The following is a 13,567-nucleotide window of genomic DNA, read 5'->3' as shown; positions in this document are numbered from 1 at the left end:
AGTGTATTAATATGAATTTAGTCATTCCAAAAGCTGTGTAGAAATTGAGTGCTGATGAATAGGCAGTCGTGCTGTAGATGAGCTGACTGATGTCAAAGAGAAAGCCACAGTCTGTTGAAGATAACTTGCCTGAGTGTTGCAGGGTGCTACCACTAATCCAAATGCAGATTTTAATTGTACCACATTGCTCTTCCTGAGGACTGAACCCTGTTGTTGGTCCAGCCCAGAAGGCATGAATGCAATTTTCAGTCCTTTTCCAGAGTTTGTTTTGCTGTGATCACATGGGTTGCAGAAGGTTAACCGTCCTCTGTTTTCTTAGTATCTTGCTAGATCCAGCTTGAAGGTCTGGTAGAGGAAATAGGTCATGTCCTGAGAGTTCAGAGGGGGAGGGAGAATCATCATGTTAGGAATTAGTGTCCTTTCCCTGATTCAGCTGAAGAGAAAGAACAAAAAGACATGGTGGATTAAGTTTTGAAAGATATAAATGTAGGGTGGTTGTCTTTTCTTTCAGCAGCACTAGGGATGTGCCATCTATCTGAGTGGTTGATCTGGGTTTTTTTTTAAAGGCAAAGATGGGGGATAAAAGGTCAGTAAAGCTAGCTGTAGTCTGCAAAGGGCAGTCTCTTAGCCTGTTACTCTTTACAAAGTGTGAGCTGGGAAGAGCCTTAAATATGGAAAGTTTGGTCTGGCCTGTGTGATAGGGTGGGGTGTAAATCAGCTGAGGCACCTCATTGCTTATCCACATGATGTATGCGATGGAGGTCCGATAGGGCCAGTGCAGCTCCAAAATAGAAACCAGGACTAGACAAATGAAGGAGAACTTTTTAAAATACAATGACAACAAATGGATTTTTTTCTTGTGCTACTCTTCTACAGAGTTTCCATGTTAGAGGCCACCTCCAGTGATCACTTAGGCTCTGGCTGGAGCCATTAAGTCCTTGGGAACCTATGCTGCACAGCTTGCAAATTATCTTTATGAGGCTTTCTATGTGCCATTTCTTTGGATTGGCATTTTCTTCCAGCTTTCAGTGGTGATAACCATGTGCAGAATCATTCAGGAGAGCCTGGACACAGTAAGGGTACTAATAATATTTCTCCCTTTTTTTTTTTTTTTTAAACTCCAGACCAACGAGTGGAATAAGAACGATGATCGGCTGTTGCAGGCGGTGGAGAATGGCGATCCTGAGAAAGTGGCTTCATTGCTGGGTAAAAAGGGAGCCAGTGCCACCAAACAAGATAGTGAGGGCAAAACCGCGTAAGTCCAACTTAAACTTGTGATTTAAGCACAAGGGAGGGGGGTAAAATACAGCTTTAGATGTGTATGCCACTTACATAAGTTAAGAACCAGAGACCATCCTGAAAGTGAAGTTTTCTGTTTTCTTTTTCATCTGAAGCACAGTACGTTCTGGAAAGCTCCTTTCTGGTAGTCTATATTTGTAATTCAACATCTAAAATGCCATTTCAGAATCACAAACCCATTGAGGTAACTTGAAGCTGGATTGCTGGGTAGACTGGGGCCATTTTAGGAAAAAGTATTTTGGGAATTGGGTATTTCATGGCACACTGCAGACTGCACGCTCCAAAAGGCATTAATCTTTGGGGCTATTTTTTTCCCATGGACATTAGTTTAATGATATAGAAATTAAGATAAATTTTCTTGCTAATGGGTTGGTTTGAATTGACACTATGGTGACTGAGTTTTAAGACCTTGCAGATGCTAATGATTTGTGCAACTGTTCCTCGTTTTGATTGAAGTTTGGCAATGAAAGTTTTGTGTGAAAGAGGTTGCTTTTGCAGTCTCTGTATATTTCATATATAGCATTTTCTCTTCTGTTCTTGTTCTCCTGTGAATGTTCTGAATATTGGAAGGTAAAGAGTCCAGTAAGAAAATTACAGCCAAAAGATTTCTATACTTAAACTTTCTTTCTTATGGCATAGGAAATCAATTAAATGGGTAAATGAGAAATAGGCATCCTGTGACAGAACCGAAGCCTTCATAAAGTTCTGGATACATGGGGAGAAAGGAAAACAGTTTCTAGTCTTGGGAGAGGCACAGCACAAGGCAGTTAATACCAAATACCAAAGTTCTAATGAATTACCTCTGAGTTACATTTCTTGAGTCATGCTCTGCTTCTTCCTTGGTCTGTTTCAGTCTCCTAAGTCTGATCCATTTCTGTTCTGCATCTGAGGAAACTCAGTGATGGCAGTGACTCATAGTAACCTGCAACTTCTGCAGAAGTCCAAGTCCTCTAATTACTTCAAGTAGGCTTTCTCCACACTTTAATATGTTTTTAATTTTAGAAGGTTGCATTCCCATTTTTTTCTTTTGAACACAATCAAAGCATGATTCCATTGAATCTTCTGAATTACAGCTATGTTTAGCATCTCATGTTTTTACAGTCAACATAACTTCAGAGATGGATTCTTAAGCTGCCCTGTATCCAGTGTAACGCCTAGTTTGCAAGTTTCATATATAACTTGATACTATGAATTTTTCTAGGGAACCAACCAAGACTGAAGTTGTCAGTGAGTTTGTAGAAACCTCCTAATTCTAAGAAGTAGGATTGTTCTAACTATAGGTATCTGGCGCAGTGATTTTCACCTTTACAGGTGATACACTTTACAGGGATACACTACAAAATTTCCCTTTTTTCCTCTCCATTTGCAACTACGAAGAAATCGATGACCATATATTTGTATCGGTGATGCTGTCACTGATAATGCAGATACAAGTACTTCTATTAATTGCTTGGAACAAATGTGAATTAGTGCTATGAAGATCTCTGCTTCTTCTTGTTCCGTATGCTCAATTGTTTACTCGTTTCATTATTCCTGTGCAGTGGTTTCAAAGAAAGCTTGAGAGAGCATGAAGAAAAACAGTATTGCTGTGATACAGAAATACAGTGTGTCAATTCTCATACTGTTTCCCATGCTTTGGGAAACTTAGCAGATCTGATCAGGTAATTTCTGTCTCAGTTTTGAAAAATAGAGACTGACAGGAGTAGAAACAATGACACTGATTTGGAGAGACATAGCTACCAAAGAATATCATGACCCAGAATTTTTCCCCAGTGTGGCTTATTAATAATGGCAGTGTCTTTTTTGTGTTCTTCCCTCTTCACAGTCTCTTTTTAGTGTGTGCAAAACGAAGTACAGCTATCATTTCCGTACAGGTAGGCTTATTTCTCCTATGTTTGCAGTGTGATGCCAGGGCTTCATTCCTGCACAGTGATTCTGGATGCCTAACGTAACTGGTTTCCCCTGTCTCAGAAGCTCTGCTTAGAGGCATAGACCCTGCTGCAGTCCAGTACTGAGGTCTGATAGTGTCCTGCAGAAGTATGGTACTAGTTTGTCAGCTACGTTATATGTAACATGGGAGACTCTTATGCTGGGAAAGCGCCATCTGGAGAGGTCTTTTTGAGACAGCTGGCCACCATCATGCTCAGGTTTCACTGGTTACATTTTAGAAAGTGGTCTGCAGTGCCATGTGGGAAGGGAGCTCTTTGGATGAGTGCTCTGTTGATTCTTGTGAGTATATATTGATGCATTTGTTTACATAATTAGGCTGAAGGTGACTAACCAGGAGAATGTGATGGATTCAATTATATAACAACACGCGTAATGTGATTAAAGACTTTGCAATATGCCTGAAAGCAAAAAAGGAGAAACAATTACATGTTGCCATACAGGTTTGTTAGGCCTGTCATTGTCTGTTCCATTAAGGTGTGACACGTTTCTTTTAAGATCTTTTCACTTTCATTTTTTTCGTTAATTACCCTACAAACAAAATTCTCATACTGCTGAGATCTTTATTTGAAGTATAGTAATATAGTATGTTACTCTAAACAGAAGGTGGAGGGGTAATTCTAAGTGCTTATTTTAAAATCAAATGGCGTCTTAATATAAAGTGCTTGAACTGAGAGGAACAGAGACAAGAACCCAGGATTTTCTCATTTTTGTTGACTACCGTATGCATCATTCCACTGAGTCCTCTTACAATGCCCTCCAGCTCTGGCTCAGTTTTTGACATAACGACCTAAATGTCGCCTCTGTACTCTTTTGTCCCTGTCCTATAGGTCCTTTTCTTTCTGGCTTTCCCACAAGTAATAAAATAGAGATGCTTAAATTAATGAGGTCTAGGTACAAGTAAATTTCTTAGCTAGTATTTACAGATTTTCATCAGGAGGTTCAACTCTCCAGCAGTACCTCTTAAAGTAATAAAAAATATCATTAGATAATGAAATGAGTTTTTTAAGACTTGCCTGTTTTCCACACCACCGCCCTGCCTCTGACTCAGTCGTTTCTGTAAACAATAAATCAGTTCTGAGGCCATGGAGCAAATCCACCTTTGGCATAAGTTGACACAGCCCCATTGTTGCTCCCACTTACACAGCACAGACTATTGCCAAGCACACTGGTAATAGAACCTATCTGGAAATCTGACTCTGCCATTGTAGTCTTATTCTGCCAGATAGGGGGTTTCTCCCTTTTTTTTTAATTTTCTTTCGTGTCCAGCTTCCTTAAACAATGAAACAGTGCTTTCCAGTTTGGAATTTGATCATTTAAATCACACTTAAGTTAACAAAATAAGGTTTTCAAAGAGAGCGTTTTCAGGAGTGGGTAGGATTCATTCATGTACTACACTTTCCACAAGAGCAAGTATTCAAGTGGGCTGTTATTTAAAGAAGCTGCTGCTATTACTGAAGGGGAGTGTGGTGGGGAGAATTTTGGAAAGGATTCACAATGTATGAATGGCAGCACTTCCTTGTCCTAAAGTTATTTTTCCTGTGTGCCAGTCCGCCACTGCCATGTTTGCATGTTTCTGCAAGGTACTGAACTAGAATTAAATACTTATGGCTATTAAATGAAACAGTAGGTCTCTGTAAATTTTTTTTAACTGCAATTGAATCAGTAGTTGTTTAATAAAATGAGTCTGACAATGGTATAAAACAGCTTTACAAACCTCCACAAATGCAGTCTTTTAACAAATGCACTCTTTCACAAAACTACTCAATAGCAGTTAGTAGAAATGATATATTTTCATTTGAACCAGAATGTTCATGGCTAGGAGACTGAAGCAAAAATAAATTTTGGAGCATATTCCAACCCCAGATCACATGTATATATCATGTACGTAGTACTCATTTTTCTTTTTGGATCTTATAGTATAAGGAGGTGGGGCAAGTGGCATGTGAAAGACATCAATGTTCAAAAAGTAAATCAGGTTTTAATTACCTTTGAGAGTCTTTCCTTGTACAAAATAATAGTTATCTTAAAGGAAGCTATTTCAAGAATACACACTTACTTCAGTTGTTAACACTGTTATAGTTGAGAAAGAAAAACATAGAAAATGGTTTAGACAGCCCATCTTCCAAATCCGAGAAGTCAGGGGAGCCCTGTGCCTATGAAATGGAAGAAGAATTGTATTATCCTCCCTTTCTTAATAACAAATTGCTATAAATCCTCTAGGGGACCTTTGAAATTCAGGCAGTCTCTACATTATTTTCTTGTGCATGTGTTGGGGTCCTCAGTCTTAAAACCATGCTCTAGAAGATGTTTCTTTTTTAGAGACTCTGTGTCATGTCGTAAAATTGCCTAAATGCGTAAGCAGAAAAGCATACTAGCATACTGTCTTTTGAAATTTGTACCAGGGTAGGAGCTGCAAGAAAGGTCTAGTGCCTGAGGATTATCACCTCTCCAGGAATGGAGTTCATTGATGTTCCAGTCACCTGATATGATCCCTGACAGAAAATATTTTTTAATTTACTTTTATCATGATATTTAATTTGTGATGGTCCATATGGTCAAAATAATGTCTAGGTTTCAGAGCATGGACAAAATAAGAAAGACCACAGCAATCTCTACCTGTGCTTTATCTCTAGTCAACAGATGTCTGAAATCTGGTTCTTATCCCAGAATTTCTTGTAAAGTTTATTTCTGAGAGAGATTTGGGTGTAAAAGCTTTTGTCTCTCCAGAACTTCCCTGAAGTTCTTTTCAGGTTCAAATCCTGATTGTTATTTTTTTGTCCCACTCTCCTCTGCAACATTGTTATAAATACGATTCAATTAAGATGTTGATATTAAGTTTCCTGAAAAATTGCTTTCTACTTTAGCCTGAATTTAGACATGTTAATGAAACATCTGGCCATGGTTTGTTGAAGCCATCCTTTGCCAGGATACTAAATTGGGCTAATTAACTTTCTACTACATGCAGTATAAGCCAATTGTTAACGTATAGTGAGAGGAAATGTTCCTAGCTCCATAGCAGAGGAGCAATACTTAACTTTGATTTTACAATTTGGCAATACGTGAAAAAAAATCCACATTTCATACAAACATTACTGTATTGACAATCATGCAGGCTTTTAAACGAGATACATGGAGTGGAATTAATGGTAGTGGTTTGTTCCTGGCTCTTGACTAAAACTGTAGGCCATTTCTGATGGTTTTGAGTACGTAACCCCTCACTTAGTCTTAGAAACATCATGATCCAAGTTTTAGTTCTTAGCTATACTTTTGACAGGACTTGAAATCAACAACATTCAGGTTCTATCATATGCATTTTTGAAGCAATTTTTATAAGACATTTTGGTATTTTTATATCTCCATGTTATTAAAAAAAAAAAAGTGAAGAGGCCCTGTTCTGAAGAGACAGAAATTAATGCTCTTTAGTTTGATTTCAATTACAAATAGCCTAGACTTCACTTCAGAAAAACTGAAGCTTTTTACTTTCTCTTGTTAGTGATTTTCTATATTGTAAAACACAAGTGCCACTTACTTAAAGAACAGACTCCCCCTGTCATATAAAGTTCTTTGAGCATTGAGTAGCATCCCAATGAGTTTTGCATCTTGCATGCACAGGACTTCCTGCAGATGACAGCTAGAGTTTAAAGGGGAAACAATGTCTGTAATTTCTTCTAGGAGCCAGCTTGTGTCTTCTGTTTTATACTTGCCTTTTCACACAGACTGATAGGATGGCTATTCTTAATAAACTATTGTGTTTCGTTTTCTATTAGTAGGGCTGTCATCTCAGAAGAAAGCAAGTAATCTTCTGAAGGGCCCCTGTACGCATGCTCGGATAGCCTGTGAGCTGCCCGTTCCACTCCTGCTTACGGGTAGGATCTGCCAAACCTGTAATGCAGCATTAGGCAGCTGCTGGAATTCCCTGTAAAGCAGCTCTATTCAGAGTTGCCAAATACCCAGATTTTACCAGACCTGGCCAGGTTTCAAGAAGTCTGTCAGTTGTTTGGGTCAGAGCATCGCCTAGATGGATGGAAGTTTTTGTATGCCTGGCTAGAAACAGCTGCAGCTTGGCTCACGTGGAGGCAGAACCCGGTGTTCCACTTCCATGTGAGGAATGCTGTGGCTGTTCCTTGCACACTTACCTGAGCTGGTAGGGGAGCATAAGGGAAGCGTGCCCCTCCTGGGTCAGGCCAGAACCAGGCTCTCTAAGGCTGGAGGGGACAGGGCTAAGGCTGCAGGGTTTGGTTTGGTTTTTTTTTCAGATTTATAGCTACATAATGGACTGCAGTTGTTTTACATATTTTTCAAAGATTCAGGCAACCAAATGAGCTGTATGCGTGGATTTTAATTGCACCAACTGGCTGCTACTGGCTTACAAATGTACTCTAATCTAGAAAGGGAAAAGGAACAGGCAGCCAAAACAGAGCAGTGTGCAAATGTTGGATTTATTTCTCTTTTTTTCAGCTTCAAAATGAGGTCTCAGGCAATAGACTATGCCAATGGTTGCTTATTTATTGGTCATATATCACTCTGCATTTTCTGCTGCCTGCTTTACAGGCGCATTCTGTGTTAGGAAAGTACTGACTGGAAAATGTAGGAAAGCTCTGAAGCTGCCTTTTCCTGCACATGTCTGTGTTCCAGTCCTTACTCCATTTCAGATATGTGGAATCTTAAACGTTTTAATAGTAGAGTTATTCTGAAATGCGAAATAAAAATAAATTACCTTAATAATTTAAAGAGTTTATAAAAAAAAAAGTTGAGGTAATTTTAACCAGTGGTCCCCGAAGAATGTGTTACTAGTAGATTAATTACTCTAAGTACATATTATTGCATTTGGTTCGTAAATCCTTTATGAAGTAAGGGAAGTTCACTTTATAAAGTTTAATAAAAAACCCAAAACAAATAGTTCTGTTGCTTCAAATATGAAGAGGTCTAAAGTATTATAAATGTAAAAGGTGCAGAAATTTCAAACACAGCACATAACCCTGAGCTATTCTTTGTCAGTGCCCCTCATGTCACATAAGGATATCCATGCTCTTTCGTTCTTGGAGCACTATATGCAGTTCTTAAGCTTTGCTGAACTTCATTGCAACAAAACTATTTTCTTTAGATTAACTTTTACTCCGTTGTTCTCAGCCTTGCCAGCATTTTCCTGGCCTCTTGTTATGCTAACATGGTTTTGGATTTCCTTGCTCTAATTTCATGGTTTTTCATGTACTAAGGTGGTTATTAGCATTTGCAGGGCCATGGGCAGCAGTACCAAGTGGGTTGTGTTGGAGGATGAAGTTCAAGGGAGATGCTAGTCCTTGCCCTTGTTGTTGGGCTTAATTTTAAGTTTGAACTCTCTTCCGGCCTTGCAAGAAAGCACAGCAGATGGCTAGCTGGTTTTACTGAACTCGAGAAGGAAGTTATGTTGACCTGGGCACATCCACGGCATCCTCAGGGATCTCACCCTATTCTAAAAAGATGTTTTGCTAGCAGACATATATATGGAGAAGCTAACTGTGCACCCCTTTGGGCTTTAGATGTGGGATGTGTGTTTAAAGAAACTATCAGAAGGAATTTTACTTACTCCTCTGCCTTCCTTCGTCCTTCTGAACTTGGCTTTAGAGGCGCAGGCACGCTGCCGCTGCTGGCATTTCTAGGCTCTTTAAAGCTTCTTGAGACTTTCATTGTTCATTGCACTTTGTCCATTTTCCTACTCTACAACACCAAAAATAAAAGTAGTATTTCAAAACTTCAGAGTTTTCTGTCAACACCTAGGAGCGCCCCGAAGCTTGCCCTTGGCAGAATCTCTGTTGCAATTTGCTGACATTAGTTATTGAAGGACTTTAAAAATGGACACTCTGCAGGAAACTTCATATGATAAATCTAAATTGTGAGCACTTATGTTTACAATTAATGGTACATGGAAGAAAAGTCTATACATTTCAGACTTGAAGTGGGAGTTTGTGGTAATGTGGTAATAGAGTTTGCCAAAGAAAACTGTATGAAAATGGAACTGCTGGAACACAACCTGAGAATGAAAACTATAAAGCTTCTGGGGATCCCAGAAATCTCTCTGAAGAGCAGCTGGGTGGATATTTTTGCTGAGTTTGAAAGCTAAAATCAGAAGCCTGTAGCCTGCCAGCTCCTGTGTTGCATGATGCAATTGCTTCTTTCCTATTAAGAAAACAGCCATTCAGCAGGCTTGCCTTTTATTAATGTCCTGTACCTCGAGGTGTGTATGATTGAAACAAGACTTTTTATGCTATGAGGCAAAGATGGAAACTTTATATGAAAACTGTGTGTGTTTGGGGTTTTTGGTTTGTTTGGGGTTTCTTTTTTTTTTTTTTTAAAACTGTTCCAGAATATCTGCTAATGCAGAAGTGGTATGTAGGGTTTTTGCCAGAGGGTTTTATGTGTATTGGGGGAGGGCAGATGCCATCTCATGTTTAAATCGAAGATAGGAGAACACAGGCTGTGTGCATCACTTCACTCTACATTGGCTGGTGATAAGGGGGAGAGGGGAAAAATCTCCCACAGCTCCTATAGTAAATCCATGCCTGCCTTTGTCAACTTCTTAAAATCTTAACCTGCCTGCACTCCAGAAGGTGTTAGCAGCAACTCATTCACTGAATATCTTAAAACTCAGAATACTTAATTTTCTCAGTTTGTAATGGTGCCAACTCTGGCTTGAAAACAAAATGTATTTCCTGTAACTGTTTTACAGAATCTGATTTTTGCACTCTTGTGGCTGCATGCAGGTGTGTGACAGGATCGTGACACGTGGCTTTCATGGGGAAACATTCATGGTTTTATCTTAGGTTTAAGGTGAAATTCTGTTCCCATTCCTTCCTTTGCACTGACAGGGTGGATGCATCTGTGACTGTGTGATGAAACAGTGGAAGGCAGCTTTGGTTTTCAGCTGGTGGTGGTCCCTGTATCAGCTCACCAGCCACACAGGTACCTACCTTCATGTGCTGCTGTAAGGCGAGGAAGAAGCAGAACCAGGCAGGCACTGCTCATAGAAGCGTAATCCTTGCTGGAACAGGCAGTTACTGCTTTGCTGAGAGCCCTGTCAGGGTTGGCAAAGGCAGAACACACCTCTAGTTTCAAGATCATTCTGGGCCTTTCCCAATCTTTAAATCTAAAGGTGACAATTTTTCCATGACTTAGATTCAGTATGTGTCAAAAAAAATTTATTTAAAAGGCTAACTTTCATCATTGTTTTTATGCTGATAAACTCTCAAACGATTCACAGAAAAGTAAACTGTATTCTTCTCTCATTACTGGTCATCGTGCTACATGCTACAGTAGACCACACAGGAATTCCTCCTCAATGACAGCAGGCACCTCCTTCATGCGCAGGATGTGCTGCTTTGGTGGTACTCACGGCCTTTTCTCCTCCAGGTCAGGTCTCGGGCACTCTAGCACTTCTGCCACTCAGCCTGTCGTGCAGAACAAACAAAAGCCAGATATCTTCTCATCTATTTATTTTTGCTGCTGTTACTGAAGTGGAGATTGAGGCTTTGAGGGGTAATAGACACTGTAAGCTAGGTGCTGCCTCTAAAACGTGAAAAAGCTCAAGTCAGTGCAGAAAATCAGCCAGGTTATCAGTGGGTCTTTTTCTGACTGAGATAACTAGCAGATTGCTTGCCTGTCTGATCTGGTAGCAGCAAAGCTTGAATATCTTCCTTTTCTTTTTTTTTTTTTTTCAGTTAGCATTACAAAGACTCCAGGCAGCTCTGTATCTTTATTTTATCAGTCTTGTTTGTTTGTGTGAAGGTATTGGTCAGTTGGGAAACTATAAATCATCAAACTGTTGGCAGACAAGTGAGACTTTTTAAAAGTCAACAAAGAGTTGACGTACATTAGAAAATGAAGAAGAATGATCTGCCTTGGGGAGGGATGTTTTTACTCAAAATAAACCTTGGCAATGAGTGTATGTGAGTTCATAGTGTATTTCAAACATTCTTGCACTTAAAATATTTTCAGAGCACTCAGATTAAAATGGCAGAGAACAATAGTATTATATGCTTGCATATAAGTTTGACTTTATTCCACGTTTGTCATAAAAGAAAATAGCGAATACAATACTCACTCAGCATCTATAGTTCAGCCAGGTTCTTTATTTGCTTTGGATTTTGGTAAGCAATGTGTCAGACCACTTTCAGGCCCTGGAGAATATCTGTGTTACAGAGAATGCTAATTCTGCCTCAAAAAAAAAACCTCTGGAGCATGACCTTGCAAAACAGATGGAGCCCCGTTATTGGGTTTAATTTTCTGCTCTTTTTTTTTCTGTTTTGCTTTTCATAGATGAAAATTTCCTAGTTAGGAGGTTACTGTCTTAAACTAAGCCTTCATTTTTTTTCTTATTTTATCATGTTCCATTCTACTTTTGTGGCGTTTTCCCTAGATACATGGACCACCCAGCTGTTTTAAGCCAGCTGTCAAAATAACGTTCAGTAAGAGGATTGTGCTTGGTTTTGCAGGATGTAGCTGGGCAAATGGTTAAGCAGAGAACCTGGATATGGCAGACGTACGTCTTATTACTAACACCACTTTAGCAGTCTCAATTAGATCAATTTTTACAAGTCTAATCTCTAAATGTGAATTAATTCTGTTCTTCTACCTGTGGTGAAATGATTTGTAAAGAAATGTTTTATGTGAATTAAGTAGTAAAAATTACAGCCTTTTCTGTTTGAGTTAGACTGGCATTTAAATAATTCCTGGAAACACTCATTCTCGGCCTTTTAGCAAAGACCAGCTTTATTTGAACTCTTGTGCTCTGTCAGATACTTGAAGAACTCTCCATTCCCTTGCTAGCTTGGCTTTATAACCAGAACATGGAAAAGGTCCTTTACCCTGAATGAGGGAAGGGCTTGTTTAGGATAGTTGGAAGTGCTTCTGCAGTTGACATGTCCTATCTGTAAGAAATTTGTTTAAAACAAGTTTAGGGATGTCGTACACAGCTGTCCACTGTGACCAGTCACCAAGCATTCATAAAAAGCATATCTCTATCAGTGCATTTGAAAATGTTATTTGAGTAACATTTCTGATCAGGAAATTTGAGGTCCTGACAGGGCTTTGAGGTAATCATCTTGTAGCTGTTCTCCAGTTGACCTCAAATCTGATGAAATTTTGCTGTGTGTTCTCTCATACACTCAAGACCTGTTTACTCTAACTGGGCTTTGTGTGCCTCCTAAAGATCATAATTTTTTACTTTACTTTGTTAAGGTCTGAGTAGTTATGAGACCTATAAATTCACAGTAGGGAAAAGCAGTGTCAACCAACTGATCTTTATCAGCTGTTACAGAGGTGGGTCTCAAATGCTGACTTGCTTCATTTCTGGATCCAATGAGAAAACCACTTAGAAGAGTAGCTGCTCTGTTTCACTGAAAGGCCTGGAGGCAATAATAAAAGACCACCCCAGCCACTCAGGAAGAATAGAGATGTCTTACAGCAATAAAAGAAATCTATCTCAATTCAGGCTGGGATGTCAAGGTGTGACTGTAAGTGGTAGTAAGAGACATATCTATTGTGAAGGGAAAATGAGCTATGTTGTAACGGGATTTTAGGCTGAATGAGAATCAAACCCTCAGAGCGACCCATGCTCCAAATCAAGCCTTACATGTTTGTTTTTGTTTGCCTAAGTCACTGCACAATCAGGAAGTGGGAGGAAAAGTTGTTTGCTTTCATATCAAGGGATGTATATTCGTGAGGATGCAAGTAAAATGTACCACTTCTTAAGGCTTCCAGATGGTAAGAACTCCAGTGTTTGGAAACCTGCAGCTTTTGCGTCAAATACGTTATGAAAGTTTATGTAGGTTGTAAAGAATTATTCTGTACTGACGTGAATGTCTACAGGCTTTGTTTCAAGGGCCTTGCTCTTGAGTCTACCTCGCTACACAGGAGCCCTCAGTATCTACTACTGAAGTGTTGGTGGGGGTGAGGTTGGTTTGATTTTTTTGTTTTGTTTGTTGTGGGTTTTTTTTTTTTTTAAGTTAAAAAAAAAAGCGGGGCTATTAACTTCAAAATTAGTTAGAATTACTCCCCAAAGAGAAGTTTTTGCCCAGCATTCTGTAAATGCTCTGACTTAAATATGACTGTAATAGCTTCATCCCAGTCTGAAGTAATTCTCCTCCCTATATTGAGCAGGGCTGATTTCCTGATAAGCCAGTTCAGTTTACTAAACTAGCAGCTAACTAACCACACCCCCACTCCTCTCTCAATTGCTTTTTGATTATTAAGAAAAAATATCTCACTACAGGGTTATGTGAGAAATGGTAGCAGTACAAGGATGTAGGGAGGGAGGACACAGCAAGAAATTGGGGGGGAGCTG

At 39.3% G+C, this 13,567-nt stretch overlaps 1 protein-coding gene across 4 annotated transcripts in view; it reads left to right on the top strand.

The window, feature by feature from the left end:
- RAI14 (retinoic acid induced 14) overlaps positions 1 to 13,567 on the top strand; it is an 87,577-nt gene that overhangs the window by 52,191 nt on the left and 21,819 nt on the right. For all 4 annotated transcript variants that reach the window (XM_075078207.1, XM_075078205.1, XM_075078208.1 and 1 more), the window contains exon 3: positions 1,125 to 1,255. In XM_075078207.1, the coding sequence (XP_074934308.1) occupies positions 1,125 to 1,255 (131 nt within the window). The remainder of the gene's footprint in view (positions 1 to 1,124; positions 1,256 to 13,567) is intronic.

Source organism: Phalacrocorax aristotelis, chromosome Z, assembly GCF_949628215.1.
Source record: "Phalacrocorax aristotelis chromosome Z, bGulAri2.1, whole genome shotgun sequence".
Classification (NCBI taxonomy): domain Eukaryota; kingdom Metazoa; phylum Chordata; class Aves; order Suliformes; family Phalacrocoracidae; genus Phalacrocorax; species Phalacrocorax aristotelis.
The sequence above is the reverse complement of the archived record's forward strand: the minus strand, read 5'-3'. Positions and strand labels throughout refer to the sequence as shown.